Below are 18736 nucleotides of genomic sequence, written 5' to 3' on the forward strand. Positions count from 1 at the left end.
TTAAATAACTTATTTAGAGTATCTGAATATGACAGTGAGATGTATGTTTAGGATGCGTTGAAAAAATGAACTGGATTCGTTTCCAATCCTGTGACTGGGCGCTTGCTCCGTAAACAGTATCCTTTCAAAAAAATGTTTTCTTGTTTAATCATTCGCCTAACCGCCTCGCTCTCATAATGGAGTCAATCTCTAATCACACACTGAAAAATAATAGCCTTCTGTTTTCTTTTTTTAATGAATTTTACACAAAGCTCTATCAACAGGATATATTTCATGTGGACGACTTAATTCACATTTCTGTCGATAAATGCTTGCATATCTTGTAGACTAAGAAGTACATAAAACTCAAGATAATATCTCAGGCTATATGTTGCATAGAAACTATAATCAACATCTAAGGACACAGATTAAAGCAAATTAATTTTGACATACATTTTAACATAGCATGGTCCTATCTGTTTACATTTGTAGGCAACCGTGGATAAAGGAATTGGAAGTAAGTGAAAAACCCTTTTCTGTTCTCTGCACGATTCATACAAAAAGTAAGAAATTAAATGCAAATAAAAGTACTAAATTAGTCGACAAGCAGCTTTGCACTTATTTTGTGTATACTTAACGAATTGAAGTGCCTCAGACTTTGTTTGTGGACAGGAGGCTCGTTCTTTTTCAGAAATGGCTGTATGTTGTAATGGCTGTATGTTGTGTGATATGTGTGGATGCACAAATATTACACATAACATATGCAGACACAGGTTGATGGTATAATTTATGTAAGTCAGATCTTACCCCAACTCTCTCCAACAAGTATTCCTTTGAAACATAAAGAGATATTGTGCATTGAATTGTTTTACTTGTTTACTTATTACTACAATATTCAACTGCAAGACAGAATGACGTTTCCTGCCATGTGATCTAATCACAATATTGAACAAATAGCCTTATCAGACTCTAGGATTCCCAAAGATACCCTTCAAATGTCGATAGAAGACAGTTCTTAAAAGAGGTGAGCCAGAAAGGCCAGTGAGAGTGGTGAGCACACAAAAAACAAAATTCCCCTGACCAAGAGATAGAAATTCTTGTAGAAGACTGTGTGGTCTACAGCAATCAGTTGTTTTGCAAAGCCTCAGTTACAGTTCCTGAGACAACCAACAACTCAATCTGGAGCTGAATTCAGAAACATAGATGCAGTAGGAGTAGCCACCGGAGCATGGAAGAAATTAGAACAAGCAGTGGCATAGACAATAGGTCTCGCTTTTGGGACCTTATAAGTATATTTACTTTTGCTATAATCGTGGCACGTGAAGCGCGGGTGCCGCGATTATAGCAAATGTAAAGAAATAGATGTTTTTTTCTATTTCTTTACTTTTGTTATAATCGCGGCACCCGCGCTTTACGTGCCGCGATTATAGCAAAAGTAAACATACTTATAAGGTCCCAAAAGTGAGACCTATTGGCTATGCCAATGCTTGTTTACTTTTTTGCTATAATCGCGCAGGGGAGAAGGCCTGCGAGATTCCCTTGCGGAAGCGTGCGACCATATGGCGCCACCATATGGTGCCATGCGCTCCCGCAAGGAAATCGCCAGACGTGCACGCGTTGCCATTTCTAGCAATGCAACGCGTGCACGTTTTTGCCCCCAAAGCTGTGCCGATGGCATTAGGTCTCTCTCCTATGCAGCGAATGCGCGCTGCGTAGGCGAGACCTAAAAAGTTGCTATTAACTTCGCTTCAGAACTGAAGAGAAGCTTGTGATTTGGAGGAAGGGAACTGCCGAGACTAATGAGGAGCCATCTACTCTGCCATCAACTATACCTTTAGGTGAGGCTATCACAAGAACCATGGTACCAGAGGTTGCAAATTAATGGCCATTGACACTTCTGAACCTGTGCAGCCGCCATCAGGTTAGTATTTTAAAATTATTAATTTGTAACATGCTTTTGTTCCACAAATGTGGTTTTATTTTGTGATGATATGTGAAATGTTCACATAAAAAATGCACATTGTTGACGCTGTAAGTATTTATTTAAGAGTGTATAAGCCATATTTTATAATGCACGATGAAATGTACTGTGGGAGTAGCTTCTTATAGGTTATGCAATGCAGCATAGTAGTTAGAGTTGCTCTGCTGGGGTGCGTAAAAGGGAGAGAAGAGCAGAATTTCATATTTGCTAGAATATGGTGCTGCTGTTAGCTCCACTAGCACAGTTCTACTTTAGGAATGGTTGAGATCTCTGAAGCCATCCGTGATTGCTTAGACGCTGGGGGCAGAGCAGCTTTGGTTATGCTCGATCTGTCGGCTGCGTTCGACGCGGTCCCGCACTCCAAGCTGCTCACCCGCCTCACGGAGATTGGTGTCTCTGGTTTGGCTTTGGCTTGGCTGAGGTCTTTCTTGGAAGGGCGGGTCCAACAGGTTTGGCTGCTACCGGCTGCCTCCTCTTTGCAGGAGGTCACTAAAGGTGTTCCTCAGGGGTCTTCCCTTAGCGTGCTTCTTTTTAACATCTATGTTACTCCTTTGGTCTTTTTGGCCGAGGAGCTGGGGGCTAAGGTGATAGCATACGCTGATGACACCCAGCTCCTCTTCACATGGGGTAAGGATGCAGACTCAGTACTGCCTGTGCAGAAGTGCTTGTCTTCGGTATTTGGGTGGCTTGCTAGGGCTCAACTCAAGTGTAACGAAGACAAATCTGAGATCCTTCTTTATGGTAACTTTCCCCTGGATTTCAGAAGTAGGTTTTGGCCTCCTGGAATTCCCCTTCCTTCTTCTAATGGGAAATCCGTAAAAAATCTAGGAGTTTGGTGTGAGGACAACCTCTCCTTCTCTTTTCAGGTGAACAAGATTTCAGGCTGCTGTTTGGTCTTCTCAAAACACTCAGGAGTTTTCTCCCTCTCCTCCCTAGGTCTGCCAAAGAAACGGTTATTCGGGCGTTAGTTTTGTTTCGCTTGGATTATGCTAATGCCCTGTATGTTGGCATCCCTGGCTACTCTATGAATAAACTGCCGGTGATCCAGAATGCGGCCGCCAGGCTGCTTCAGGGAATCGCTAGAAGAAGCAGTGTGCATGTTCATCTTCGCGCCCTGCATTTGTTGCCTGTGGCGGAGAGGGTCAAATTTAAATCATGGTAATTGCTCACTGGGCACTTTATCATCAGGGTCCCATTTATCTGCAGAAACGGTTCACCTTCTATGTCCCGCCTAGATTACTGCGTTCTTCGGCTCTTCTGTTGGATATAGTGCCGCGCGTCTCCCGCTCCAAATTGGGGGGAGGCTCTCTTGCTGTTAGAGCCTTTCAGGCTTGGAATGCTCTTCCATTTCTCTTGAGTAACATCCACGACCCGCTCCTTTTTAAGAAACTATTAAAAACTCACCTGTTTCTGTAATTGCTGGCCCTATGTTGAATTTCCTCTTGGCTCCGCGCTGGGACACTCTTTGGAGTAGCTATTGCGCGTTATAAAAGGATTTAACATAACATAACATAACATGTATGATGCCGCACACAAATCTTCTGCTCTTTTTCAAGGGGTCTGAGTAATGTGTATGTTAAGGGTGCCCTTCCAGCTCAAAATGCTATGATTTAACATACATTGCACTGTTTATATCTTTATAAGTGTTTTCCACAGTGCTTCAGACATGACTGTGGGTAGCAAAGCACTGGTCAAAGTGCTGTTCGATCTGACATTCTGTGACTCATTCCTATGTCGGTCAGACAAGCGTCTGACTGACATTGCAGTGGAAGTGAAACCTCCCAACTAGTTTTCGGTGGTTCCACTCACGGTATTACGATGTGACCTCCAGCACGGTGGACGGAAATACGCCTTTTCCAATTGCAGCTTGTGCCACAGCCTGAAAAAGAGACACAGCACAAGCTGCAATTGGAAAAGGCATATTCTACACATCCATACCCCTTGTGCCTGGCACTTCGTGGTGCCTGCCACACTACACATGGATGTGTGGGGGGCACCACATGTGCCTACCATGCCCCATAGCAGAGGCCCAGGGGCAGGGGGACCCAGCTAGGGTTGGACCGTCATGAAAAGGCAGAGTGAAACATGCATTGTAATCCCTATGGCGGTGCCTGAGCAGGCAACGCCCCAATTGTAGGGATTACTGTCCATCCGCTCCTTGAGCACAATGGAAAAGCAGCGGTTGGCCTCCCCACCAAGTGCCTCTGACCAACGGATCAGAATCCGTCAGCCGTACCACTCATGTAGATGTCGGTGGGCCCGCCACCAACTGCCTATCGGTGGAGGGACCACTGACATCGGAATAAGCCCTTCTGTATTTGGTGTAGAAATTAGAGCTGTGGTGTATTACATATTCAATGTAAAAGAAAATATCTTTTTTGCATCAGAGATTTTGCAGATGAAGGCACTGTCATCCAACCAAAGTGTATTCAGGCTATAATTGTGCAGCTGTGCAAGGCATATAACATATAGAATATAGGACATATTTTATATGAGTAATTGTGGCTCTTTTAATAGATCTTCCCTTCAACCTGAATGATGCGAAACTATCAAAACCAAAATATTATACATAATAATAAACGAAATTATTTTTAACTCAAACTGACATCTATAATTTTGTTTAAGCATCTATTATTATATATTGTAAAGCTCAACATATATGTAAAAATAGCTGAATGTTTAGTCTATTGATATTAGATATTATTCAAGAGGGGTATTCAGACAAAATAAAGTTTAATATCTACCTACATAAATATCAAGTTGCAAATATCATGATACAGAAATATCATCAGCAAGAATACAGTTGACAAGAATATAGATTTTAGGGTAGGAAATATCGAACATAAAAAGTGTTATTATCAATTACAAAAATATCTATGTTTATATCGATGTTGAAAATATAATTTTTATAAATATTGATTTTTAATTATTTTTGTGTATTTTAATATCTATGTTAATTGTTTATGTTATAATATTGTTTGTACAAATATTATTTATGTTTTTAATATAGTTTGTATATATTTTGCAGGTCTTAAATTTAATGTAATCGTTTTTTGTCAATTTTAGTACTGTAGCGGGTTGTGGGATTTATAGGAGTAGAGGGTGGGAAGTAAATTCATTATAAAAAAAATAAAAAAAAATAATATTAATGATTTAATTGATAATTATTTATGTTAACTATATATTTAAAAAAAATACGTTTTGGGTGTGGGTTGTTGGTTTTGTAGGCGTATACGGTGGGAAATAAATGAATCATAATTAATTAATAATACATTTCTTAAATAATATTCTTTATTTAATTTATATTTATTTATGTAAATTGCATAATTATAGGGCCCGATTCACAGAAATAACTTAAGACAAAATCCTAAACTTACTACCATTTACTCATTTTGGTATTCACTGAAGGCACTTACTCATTACGGTATTCATAGAAGGCACTTACTCATTGATGAGTAAGTGCCTTCTGTGAATACCAAAATGTTAGTAAGTTTAGAATTTTGTATTAAGTTAGTTCTGTGAATCTGGCTCATTATTTTTTAAGTTAAGTTTGAGGTGGAGGTTGTGTGTTTTGTTGGGGTAGAGGGTGAGAAGTAAATTAATTATAGTGAATTAATATTTAATTTTTAATTAATAATACTTCTTAAATTGGTCATTATTTATGTTAATTGTATGATTAATATTTTTGCAAGTTGTGGGTTTCTTAGGGGTAAAGGGTGGGAAGTAAAACAATTATAAATAATCACAAATTATTTATTAATATAATTAACTGTTTAATTGATAATTATGTAAATTGTGTAATACATTATTATTCTTATTTTTTGGGTGTGTTGTGGTTTTTATATGGGTAAAGGGTGTGTAGGAAATTAATTATAATAATAGGGAGAGAATTTGATGTAACGGCTAGGACAGTCGACCTCAAATCTGGGGACCGGCTTCGAGTTTTGGCAATAACGCTCAACATCCTGTGATTCTGTGCAAATCACTTAATCTCCCCGTGCCCATCAAAAATGAATGTGTTATTGTGTAATGCAACTGGTGCCAATGTAAAGTGCTCTGATACCCGATACCTTTGGGTCAAGTTAGCGCTATAAAAAACTCTGAAAATACCCCCTAAATAACAAAATAATTAATGTCAACTTATAATAAATATTTAAATGATAACTAATTATGCAAATTGTGCAATTATGATATTGTTTAAGTTATATATTAGATGTGACTTGTATTTGTAGGGCTTAAGTGTGACCAGTTAATTAAATATAATTAATGTATTATTAGTGAATTTTTATTATGTGAATTATGTAATTAAGTTGTTTTAACTGTATACATTAGATGAAGGTTTTTAGTTTTGTATGGATAAGTGTTAAGAAGGTAGTTCAATATAATTATTTTACTATTCGTTAATTATTATTAGTATTATGATTGAAAATTAATTATGTAAAATGTGTAAAAACTATAATTTAAAGAGGAAAAATCGATGTTTGTTGTGTAATTTGTAGAGGTATAGGGTAGAAAGTTAGTAAGTAAGTAATAACAAATTTAAAAATAGTAAAAACTTTTATTTTGATTGATGCTATTCATTATTGTATGTGTTAATTGTTTTCTGCTGTTTAATTGTCAATAATATTTTATTTGTTGATTTTTTTTTTAGACTATATTTTTGTTTATAATTATAATAAGATTTGTATTAATTTCATGATATGTATTAAGGATGAAATAATATGAATTTATTTCAGGGGAATATATGTATATATATATATATATAATAATAAAAAAATAATGCTGCACAAGCTGGTCTGTACTGGTGATTTCCGTACGAAAGCGGGAGTGTATCACAAGCTGCTGTAAAATATATATATATATATATATATATATATATATATATATATATATATATATATATATATATATATATATATATTCCAACGAATTCCCAAGCATCAGCATCCACTGTGGCGCAACACAAGGGCACAGACTCCAAAAGCTTGTATGAAAGTAGTTTAATCAAGCATCAAGGTCCAAATTATATATATATATATATATATATATATATATATATATATATATATATATTATCTACTGGCGGTCGCCAGTAGATAGTTATAGTTAGGACCGTGTTTCCATAGGAAATCCGCAACATTCTATTTGGAATAACTTTGGCGCCGGTTGACGAATCCTCGCAAAATTTTCAAAATAGGTGGGGCGCTCCGCTCCGCTCCTACCCTGAAAGTCTCGGGGGGATTCGTCAAGCGGGGGCTGAGAAAAAAGGGGGGTCCCAAAACGCATTTTCCCCATGCAATTTTCCATAGGGACCTTTAGTCCAAGGTACAGCCCGAACGGCTGAACAGAATTACTTGAAATTTGGCAGAGAGGTAGTCCTCAGGTCAGGGAAGTGCCTTTTGCAGGTCTGGTGTCAATCTGTTCAGTAGTTCCTGAGAAAATCAAAAGTAAAATCATATATATATGTGGGCGGAGCCTAACCACACATCTCATCCTGAGGTCTGATTGGCTGTCAGCACTTCATCCAAGAATTGTTGGCAGCCATCTTGGGACCAATATACATGATAGCACCTCATTAAAAAGCATTGCAGTTAATAGAAGGTTTTAAGACTTTAGTTACATTATAAATCATTTGTTGATGGTACCATACTCATTTTAGGAATTGTGGTATGTTCTAAGGTGATTTCACCATGTGAAAAAGCCTTCTGCTGGGATATCATGATTGAGTGAAAAATATTTTCTCATGCTTTTCCCACAGAGGTTTGGAAGGTGATCTATAAGCTAAACTGAGAGCTTATTTTCTGTAAATTCACATTATCTTTCTCAGTCATGTGAGAATGAAGTCTGACATTCTCAGTAAAACATGTACATCCAACAAGGGCAGAGACTGTCAGTTGATTCCTTTGTGTTCTACTGCAGCTTCCCAGAGTGTTCCAAAGAACAACTAGAGCGCTAACAGTCCTACTTATGATAAACGTATGGCACACCTGAAGCCATCTTGCTTGGATTAAAGTGGTAACTCTTAAAACATTTAATTTAAAAAGGAACACAATGAGGGGGTTCATTTTGCCATAAAAAGTATGATTAGTGCTGCAGAAAGAAAAATTAGGGCACATTTTGAGTTACTTCTCAAATCCTCTTCCATTAAAACATTCTGACATGCAGACTGAAACATGCACTTTCAATACCAGGAGCAGACTTCCATGGTGAACAGTAGTTTTACTACAGTGATCTAATGAGCAACTAGAGTGCTAACATTCAGAATTTATGGCAAATGTGTGACATATCTGAATACCTTCATGATGGAATCAAAGTAAAAAACTGAAAGCATTTCCTACTGAGGAGACTGCAGTACATGAGGAAATTAGGAAACTTCATAACAAATAAATCTCCCAAGATGGCCACCGGAGACAAAAGAGCCCAAATGTAGCCCAAAATCAACCAGATGTAGCCCAAATATAGCCCAATGACAGAAGTGTGCAAAACACTTATTATTTTGTGTTTTTGCAGTGTTATATTGTGCAGACTTGTCAGGTATTGGAGTGCTTTACATGAGCATTGGTTACATCACACAAGAACAAATTCATTTTGGTTGTAGACATGGGGAGACTAAGTGATTTGACCAGAATCACAGAATGTCGAGCTGAAGCAGAAACTCCAACCTGGTTCCCCAGTTGCAAAGTCTGCAGTTCTGGAAGTAACACCACATCCTCTCCCCTAAGTGCAACATTTGATCAAGTGGTCAACTGGATAAAAAAACATAAAGATAACAAATAATTTAAAAGTGCTTTGTCGCTATTTGAAAACTCAGAAAATATGTCCTTATTTTAGTCTTTTAGAGCACTAACCATAATTTTGATGCCAATAAGACCCTCTCATATATGTAATTTCTAAAGGAAATGCTCTAGGTATTACAGTTTTGATTACATCAAGATGACGTCAGGCGTTCCACACTTTTGTAAAAAATATAGAATGTTAGCAATCTAGTTGTTCATTAGGATACTGTTGAGAGGCAGAGGCCAGGGGCACGGACTCTGAAAATTGAAGGCAGGTAGGAGGGTGCAAAGGCAACAATTTAACCACACTGAGCAGGCAGGAAGGGCCGTGGCAGCACAACAGACTATGGAGGGCAGTGGAAAGGGGGGCAGGGGCAACCAACCAACAATACAGGACTTGCAAGAGAGGCTGTGGCAATGTAATAGACCATTGTGGGCAGAAGGAAGAGGCAATGGTAGTACAACCATACATGCCAACAGACCCGATTCAGCCAGGAAACGTCCAATGTTTTTAAGCTCAAATGGGCTTTATTTGATCTGTCTCCTGTCTACAATCTCCTCTTTTTCAATGTAACTCAAAGGGGAAAATCAATACCCCAGTTTTTTTTCAAAATCTCCCTCTTACCAAGTTCAAAATGTTCGTAAGTATGGTACATTGGATCATGGAAGGAAATGGGGTAGGGACATGGACTTGGATAACAGAGGACAGGAGGGACATGGAGAGGTGCACCAAACTGACCCTGCAGGGCAGGCATCAGTGTTTGCAGCAGCACAATACACCACACAGGGCATGCGGGACGGGAGTGCAGCACAACAATCCATAGAAAGCAAGAGGGAGGGGACAGGACCATGCACCTGGACAACAGGCAGGATGGGCACTAGAAGCAAGATACACCATGAAGAGCAACAGTGAGACTGTGATGGCATACACACAGACCATGGAGGGAAGGTGGGAGGAGGTCAGGGGCAGCTAACTGACCACACAGGGAAGGTGAGAGGGGCCATGGCAGCACAGAAGACCATGCATGGCAAGTGGGAGGGTTAGTGGCAGCACAATGGCTATGATGGGCAAGAAGGAGGGTGCAGGGGCATGCACAAAGGACGATGGAGGATAGAAGGGAGGGTCAGGACCTGTGCACAGACAAGAAAGTTCAGGGGAAGGGGCCTCACAACAGACCGCACGGGGCAGGCAGGAGGAGCAGTTGCAGCACAACAGACCAGGGAGGGCAGAAGGGTGTGGCAGTACAATGGACCACGTAGGACAGGAGGAAGAGGATAGGGGCATGGCATGTGGACAGGCAGGGTGGAGGTTGCAGGGACAGGTTACAGTCATCTGACAATGCTAGGCAGGTGGGAGGGGAGTGGCAGCTCAACAGAACACTCAGAGTAGATAGGAGGGGCAGGTCCATGGAACATGGTGTGCAAAAAGGATGGAGCAGGGGCATGCACAAAGACATCGGAGGGCAGGGGGAAGGAGAATAGGGGCAGCAAGCTAAGCACAGAGTTTAAGCAGGAGGTCAATGATGGGGCATAGAATTGGGCAATGGAGGGCAGGAGGAGTGGACTGGTACATCATACTAAATTGAGGGCGGTGGCAGCACATCAGACCATGCGTGGCAGGAGGGAGGAGGCTAGTCCATGGATTCACACAACAGAGGATAGGGAGGAGGGGGATGGGGCAGCAAGCTAACTGTTCAGAGAAGGTGGGTATTAGGAACTTTATTGTTTTTAAAACGTGTGTCTGTGCGAACTACTTAAAATATGAACAAGTATGCAGCATAATCTCACTTTTATTCAGGAAGAAGAGGACGTTTGTGACTGTGACCCCGGGCTCACTTGGCAGAAACACCCCCTGACCCTCCACCCCCTATCGCAAAATGTAATGCCCGTGAAAAGGGTAGGTGAACACAGTGTTATATAGAACATAGTCCTGATATTGAAAATGAAAACTAGATATAGTGTATGGTATAAACTATGCACCAAAAAGTGTGATATAAGATGAACCGGGCGTGAAATATAATATGCAATACATTGTGCGCAATGACAGATTCATTGGAGAGCGCGAGATAGCACAGGCACTAGCGCGTGCTATGCGATATGTGCCTTGGAGTGTAATATGCACAGGGCAGTGTTGTGTAACCTAACTAGTCTCTAAAGTTGTAATATAAAATATGTGCTGGGGAGTGTAACGTTGCATATGCACTGTGACAAAGATATGGATCCCAGATTGTAATATGTATGGCATAGCACTGTGCGTTATAACATAGGCATCGAGGAAGGCACGTTAGATGGGGCAATATAACCCGTGCGAAGACAAGTGTGGCATGACATATTCACGGAGTGGTGTTACAGTGCACATGGGCTAGAGAGTGTCATAGCATATGCACTAGCTAGTGGAATACAACACAGAGGTGTGTGGCACTCAGCAGGCAATGGTGGGTGTAACACAGCATTGGGCTCTGCCAGGAGCGCGCTGTGACTCTCAAGTGATGTTCGTCCCCTTTCCAGAGAGTAAAATAAAAAGTATTACACATCCGGCAGTGGATGTGTGTTTTATTAACCGTGAGGGGGGTTTCTTGCATATTTTTGGTCTAATTTTTGTTGAATCCCCTTTGAATGGCTTGGTGTGCATGTGTATTAAATGTGCCCGTCAACAGCTACCCATGTTTGTATAAATAAACAACAAGGGTGTCTACCGGGATTAGGCACGGTAGGGCATCAGACATGTCAGAGCTTCACTAGTGGTGTAAATACATTCCACGTGGATTCATTTTATGCATAGTCACCTTTTAATGAATATCACGCAAATCGTCATGGTAATAGGTACGTACGGTTTGTCCAGCATGTCCTAGGTGTGTCTATAAATATATATTTTTTTAAAATAATAAAAAACAGTGGCCGGCCCTGGGGATTGGGTTCAAAAAAATATAATTAGGAGACAGGCCCTGGGGGATGGGGTCATCAGGGCCAATAAATTAGAATAAGAAGGGGAACCACACAGCCCCCCTTCTTAAAAAATTAAAATAAATAAAAGACTGGCATCGTGCCGGAGGCCACGCCCCCTCCTTGCAGCACTCTGCAAACGCGCCCCCTGGCGAGTTGCAAGTTGGGGAATTAATTCCTCTTCAATACTGAGGGTCCCTGCTAGCCCAACAGGCATCTCCAGTATGCGCCAGGGAGCTGCGCTGCAGACAGGTGTTCTGAGGCCAAGCCCCTTTTTACACCTCTCTGCAACGCAGCACTGTGGCGCTTACTGGAGGTACCTAGTGGTCTAGTTTGACCCTAGGGACCCTTAGGATTCAAGGGGACTTAATCTCTCAACTTAGAACAGCCACAGGGCGCGTTTACACAGTGGTGAAGGGAGGGGACAGGGCCTGAGGTGACGTGTGCAAACACGCACTATGGCACGTTTTAAATTGGGGATATAATTTCCCTTCAATACTGAGGGCCCCTGGGGGCTAACTAGCCCACCAAGTGCTTCCAGTAAGCGCCACTGAGCTGCATTGCAGAGAGGTGGTCCAGGCCGTGCCACTTTTTACACCTCTCTGCAACGCAGCTCTGTGGCACTTACTGGAGGTACCTAGTGGGCTAGTTGGACCCTAGGGACCCTCAGGATTCAAATGAACTTAATCTCCCAACTAAAAACGGACACAGGGCGTGTTTACACAGTGGTGAAGGGAGGGGACGGGGCCTGAGTTAACGTGTGCAAAAACGCCCTGTGGCCTGTTTTAAGAGGTAGTTTTAATCCCCCTGCCCTATTATATACTACGGGCTTACAGAGCAGGTCATGCTAATCACAGGGGCACCCCAACGCATAATGTTCCCTAGTGTATGTAGGTGTTTTCACTGTATTCTATATTGTCTTTTAACATAGCACTGGCTCTAGGACTGGTTAGTTAGACTCAGTTACCACCAGTATCCGTCTGAAAAAGTTGAGGGTACAGGATGATTTTGCAACAAGGCTTCTTTCTGCTCTTCTTTTTGTTCTTTCTGCACGTTATCCTTCTTCTTGCACTTTTCTTCGTCTTTGAGGACTTCTGTTGCTTCTTTCTGCACTTCTTTTTTTTCTTTCTGTGCATTTTTTCTTCTTTCTTCACATGTCCTATCTCTGTAGGCATAGTTAGAAATTAGCATTTAAAAAACCTTTGAAATTCACAGAAAAAAACATAGGTTTCAGGCACGTTATAGTTAGGAATTAGCATTTAAAAAACCTCAGAAATTCACTGAAAAAAACATAGCTTTCAGGGGTGTTATAGTTAGCTGGACTTTTCACTTGTACAAAACCATTGAAATTCCCCCGTTATAGTTAGTTCAGCTAACTATAACTCGCGCGCCCGCAATGCACTGCTGATGACGTCACATATTACATCACTCATGACATGGTCAGTGACATCACTCATGACATCACTGATGACCTCTCAAATGACATCACTGATGACATCACTGATCACTGATGACATCATCCTTGTGATAGAGTGGCAGACCACCTCTCACCCTAATATAACCTTTGATACACACATTCAAAAATAGAGACTAAAATTTTCAAAACAATGGACATACCAATACCAGTTACAACAGCCTCTTCAGTAATTCTAAGATCCACATACACATCCACTCATTCACCAACAGTCCTATACAGTCACTCATACATGTACTCACTCATCATATGTACACCTATACATCCTGTTACACAATGCCACTCATCCATAGAGTTACTCACACACATAGTCACTCATGCTAATAAAGAATCAAACATACATTTACTTGCATATACAGTTATACACACACCACCACACTTACTTCTATGGATACTTACACATACTTAGTCTTTTAAACAAACACATACTTATTTATACAGGAACTCTTTCAATCTCTCACTCTCACATATACTCACTTATATACACCAATAGTCACATATACTAGTTTAAAACATATGTAGTTACTCATAAAGACACTATTGAGACAGTCATTCACTCACTAACACACCCATACACACACTCGTCCACCCATACAGTCCTGCACACATGCTGTCTTCAACACATACAAACAGTGAGTCACTCATTCATGCACCTATGCACTACGTAATCCCCCCCACCGAACCATGCAGACACTCAGACTGATACTCAAAAAAACAACTAATAACCTATATAGACACCCATGTAGCTACTCACCAACCCATGCAGCCACTTATACACAAAGTGAGAGACTGATACAGATATTTACATATTTAAACATTACTCACTAAGCCATGTATTCACTATGATACACTTAATCAGTCAGTTACACAATCAATTTTTCAAAAACAAATCATCCATTTAGACACTTATATACCCATTTATTCTTCCATCGACCTTGAGATATACATATATAAAACATATTTAATTTTCAGAAAAACACACATTCACTGGATGATGTCATCAGTGATGTCATCAGTGATGTCATTTGAGATGCCATCCGTGATGTCATGAGTGATGTCACTGACCATGTCATGAGTGATGTAATATGTGACGTCATCAGCAGTGCATTGCGGGCGCGCGAGTTATAGTTAGCTGAACTAACTATAACGGGGGAATTTCAATGGTTTTGTACAAGTGAAAAGTCCAGCTAACTATAACACCCCTGAAAGCTATGTTTTTCAGTGAATTTCTGAGGTTTTTTAAATGCTAATTCCTAACTATAACGTGCCTGAAACCTATGGTTTTTTCTGTGAATATATATATATACACACTTTTCAATATTTATATTTTTTGTTATTTTGTATAGTTTAGCAAATATTTTATTTTATTGAACTGAATTAGACTGTTTCTAATGTTGCATAGAGTGCATTGGGAGCAGTACATGCAATCCAACACTTTCTCTAGTTTTGCACTGAGGAAGTAGGAATAGTAAATTTTACCCCTACGCAATCCAACTCTTTCCCTACTGTTGCACTGATTGGACTAGGAATAGTAAATGTTACCCCTCTGCAATCAAACACTTTCTCTACTGTTGCACTGACTGAAGTGGGGATAGTAAATGTTACCCCTCCGCAATGCAACACTCTCCCTACTGTTGCACTGACTAGGCCTGGGCTAAAATTTCGTTCCGTTCGCGGAAATTGCGATAATTTGACATTTTCGCGTTCCACGGAAAGCGCGAAAATGTCAAAATTTCCGCATTCCGCAGCTTGGCGATAATTTGTTTCTTGCTCGCGCTGTAAAATAATACATTCTCGCGTGCGCGAGATTGCCTTACCTGAATCCCTGCGTTCGCCGACAAGTTTTCTTGATTCGGTCGCGTTCTCCATGAGATGTTGTATTGTTTTTAGCCATTTGCGCTGTCTCGCGACAGTTCGCGCCCGCAGTGACGTCATGCGTTGCGTGATCACGTCTTTCTTCTCGCGATCATGCACCGCGAGACAACTGAAAACAAGATGCCCGCGAGCAACCACATGGGTAAGTTGGCGAGCCGCAACCATGCAGAAAATCTCGCGAACATGCGGGAAAAAAACTTCCGCATCTTCGCGATATTTCCGCATGTTTGCGATAATTTTTAACATTTTCGCTATAATTTGCGAAAGTGGATTTCGCAAATTCCACCCACCCCTAGCACTGACTAGAGTGGGAATAGTATATTTTATTCCTCTGCAATCCAACACTTTCCCTACTGTTGCATTGACTGGAGTGGGAATAGTAAAGTTTACCCCACTGCAATCCAACACTTACTTTACTGTTGTTCTGACTGGAGTGGGAATGATAAAGTTTACCTCTACTGAGTTCAAATCTGTCCCTACTGTTACAGGAATTGGAGTGGGAATACTATATGTATTATTTGTATATTTTATAGTTTAATTTACATTGTTTAAATCTATATCATTATGTTTTTGTGTATTTAAAATGGTATCATTATATAATTAATGTTTTTAAAATGCTAAATGTTTGGGGTAAATTGTAATTTTTATGTTTAGTTGTTCCTTTTTAATAAAATTCATATGATTTGTAAAATTTTTATGTTATTGGGTATATGGCGCCAGGACTCCTGCCGGTTTTGCTCCAGGCGCCACAACCAGAATGTCTTTCTCCAGAAAGGAACTCCCAAATTTAAATAAACACAACATAAATTGTAAGCATTTTGACATGCCAGCCTTTTGTCTTGGCTTGGAGGAAGGTTGTAAGACATGTGGCTTTCAGCTCTCCGGCTCCTGTTCCTTGCCCAGTCCTATCGATCCTAGCCCAAGAACACTCCGAAAGGATGATTCTAAAGGGTTTATTTGTACCCTCGTAAATGCCTGTTCTTTAGTAAAACATGCCTTTTAAATGGCATAAATCATTGACTCTCAAAAATCCGATATTACGTTTATCACGGAAACCTGGGCTACCAACACATCCATGCCAGAACTCCCCAAGGCGACTCCTACTGGATATCAGTTGTATAGACAAGACCGTCTGCTAAAAAGAGGAGGGGGATTAGCCGCTATCTATAGGGAACACTTTGGGGTCAACTTCACGGCCATACAGTCCGATGACTGCGAAGCATTGTCGTTCAATATAGAAATTACCAAAAAACATACTTTCAGAGGTTCTCTCATATACAGTCCACCCGACCCAGATCCGGCTTACTAAGCTCTATCAGTTCACTTCTTGAAGCTGATATCTGTAACTCTGATTATACAGTCCTCAGAGATTTTAATTTCCATCTAGATCAGACTGATGACAAGGACACCATCGACTTACTTGAAATCATGAATGCCTTTGACCTCTCTCAATGCATAACTGAACCCACACACAGTGCAGGGCATATGCTAGATGCATTATTCTCTAATAATAAAATCATTTCCAGTCTTAAAGCGCTTCCTCTGGCTTGTTCTGATCACTCAGCCATATACTTTACACTTAACTGCCTGATAGTTAATACTGCTGTCAATACGTGGCACTCCTCAGCCCAGGGCAGAGCAATGGCTAAACTTGATCAGAATCAATTACAGCAATTTCCTCTGTTCCATCAGCTGTCGGCAATCCGGAGTTAGCAGCAGAGAATTACTCTAATTGCTTAAATCAGCCTTTTCCCAAACTGTCCCCATTAAAAAGGTTTGCCAAGGCAGGGCCTGTCCGTCCGCTCCTTGGTTCTCAGAAGCCCTTAGGCTTGAAAGACAAGGCTGCAGACGCCAAGAGAGGAAATGGAGAGCCCAATATGTCTCTCATGAGAGAGAAATTTACAGACTCTCACTAACCAAATACAAGTCTCTTCTGGTAAATGAAAAGGTGTCTTACTTCTCATTGCAAATTGAATCAGCCAAAAATTCTGCAAAAGAACTTCATCAGGTGACACACCAAACAACCTGACTATGAAGGGGACTGAATCAGCCAGTCATTCTGTGACAAAATCGCCTTGTATTTCAGGAGCAAAATTGATTGACCCCGGCAATAACCTCCTACCCATTTATCTAGATAAAAGGGTTGGTCTCCCTGTCAAGTCCCAGCTACGGACATCTTTGATTCGTTCCATTTGGTTTCCTCCGTGCAAATAAACAATCTCATTTTAATCACTAAGTCAGGTTCGCCGGACGATCCTTGCCCACCCTTGGTTATCAAGTTGGACCCTGATATTATTGAATCCAACCTCTCTGACATCTTCAACATCATGTTTAGGGCAGGCATCTTCCCATCCCAATGGAAGCAGGCTTCCATTCTGCCACTGCTAAAGAAATCAGACTTGGACCCTGAAAATCCAGCACACTACCGGCCAATATCTAGACTCCCATTTCCCGCTAAAATAGTCGAAAAGGTGATGAACACTCAATTAAGCCAGTTCATCAAGGACAATAACCGCCTGGATCCCACCCAATTCTGGTTCAGATCAGAACACAGTACAGAGACTGCCCTTTTCAGGCTACGGATGAACTTAAGTTTATCTTGGACGACGGCGGATCAGCTGCGCTGATCCTATTAGACCTATCCACGGCATTTGATACAGTGGATCATCCCACTCTGATCCACCACTTGGAAGCAATAGGTATAAAAAATCTTGCTTTAAAACTACTATCCTCTTTCCGCCTTCCCTGTAGTGTCCCGTAGGGATCTTCACTCAGTCCCACCCTCTTTAAAGTTTACATTGCAGAACTGACCCCACTTGTCCAATCCTTCAGCTTTGCTCTCACCTCATATGCGTATGACACGCAAATTGTGCTTTCAGCCTCCAATAATGCAAACGATACCAGTCATCGCATTCATAATTGTATGAGACACATCAACTCCTGGATGAGCAAACATTGTCTCAAGCTCAATGCCGGGAAAACTGAGGTGATTCTGCTCGGCACCAACCCAAATTTTTGATCAGTACCTTGCTGGCCTGCAGAAATGGGGCCCCTTCCTGTTCCTACCAGCAAAACCAAATGTTTGGGGGTCATCATAGATGATCGTTTAAATTTAGGCAAACAAATCAATACGGTGGTCTCTTCTTCCTACAATATATTAATAATCCTCAAGAAAATACTTTTCTTTCTCCCCATTTTGGTCAGGAAGTCAGTTGTTTCTACATCAATACTATCTAAAATAGACTATTGCAAAGGCCTCTATATTGGTTTCTCCCGCACTTAAAGATCTCCATTGGCTAAAGGTCAAGAACATAATTAAGTTTAAGGCCCTCTGTCTTACCTATAAAGCCCTTCATGATTCTGGACCCATTTTCCTGAAGAAAGCCCTATCCTGGTATACTCCTACAAGTAATCTAAGATCACCACGCTCATTCAAAATCAATTCTATAGGATTCAAGAAATCCAAATGGGGACGGAACAGTTTCGTGGTTGGAGCATCTAAATCTTGGAACCACTTCCCACTTCACATTAGGTCGTCTCCCTCTCTACTCAAAGTCAGAAAACTTCTAAAAACATGGCTTTTCAATCAGTAGATTCTCTTTCTTCTCATCTGTGCTGATTGACCCGGCGCCAAGACACCTCCGGGTATACGTTGCGCATTACAAGTTTGCTAACATAACATATGTATGTATGTATGTATGTATGTAT

General features: G+C 40.7%; 1 protein-coding gene across 3 annotated transcripts in view; it reads left to right on the forward strand.

The window, feature by feature from the left end:
• CLNK (cytokine dependent hematopoietic cell linker) overlaps positions 1 to 18736 on the forward strand; it is a 1059843-nt gene that overhangs the window by 682263 nt on the left and 358844 nt on the right. For 2 of the 3 annotated variants that reach the window (XM_085642413.1, XM_085642414.1), the window contains exon 7: positions 472 to 496. The exons of the other annotated variant lie outside the window; for it this stretch is intronic. In XM_085642413.1, the coding sequence (XP_085498539.1) occupies positions 472 to 496 (25 nt within the window). The remainder of the gene's footprint in view (positions 1 to 471; positions 497 to 18736) is intronic. 3 annotated transcript variants of the gene reach the window in all.

The sequence above is a fragment of the Triturus cristatus genome, chromosome 2_2 (genome assembly GCF_964204655.1).
Source record: "Triturus cristatus chromosome 2_2, aTriCri1.1, whole genome shotgun sequence".
NCBI classification, from domain to species: domain Eukaryota; kingdom Metazoa; phylum Chordata; class Amphibia; order Caudata; family Salamandridae; genus Triturus; species Triturus cristatus.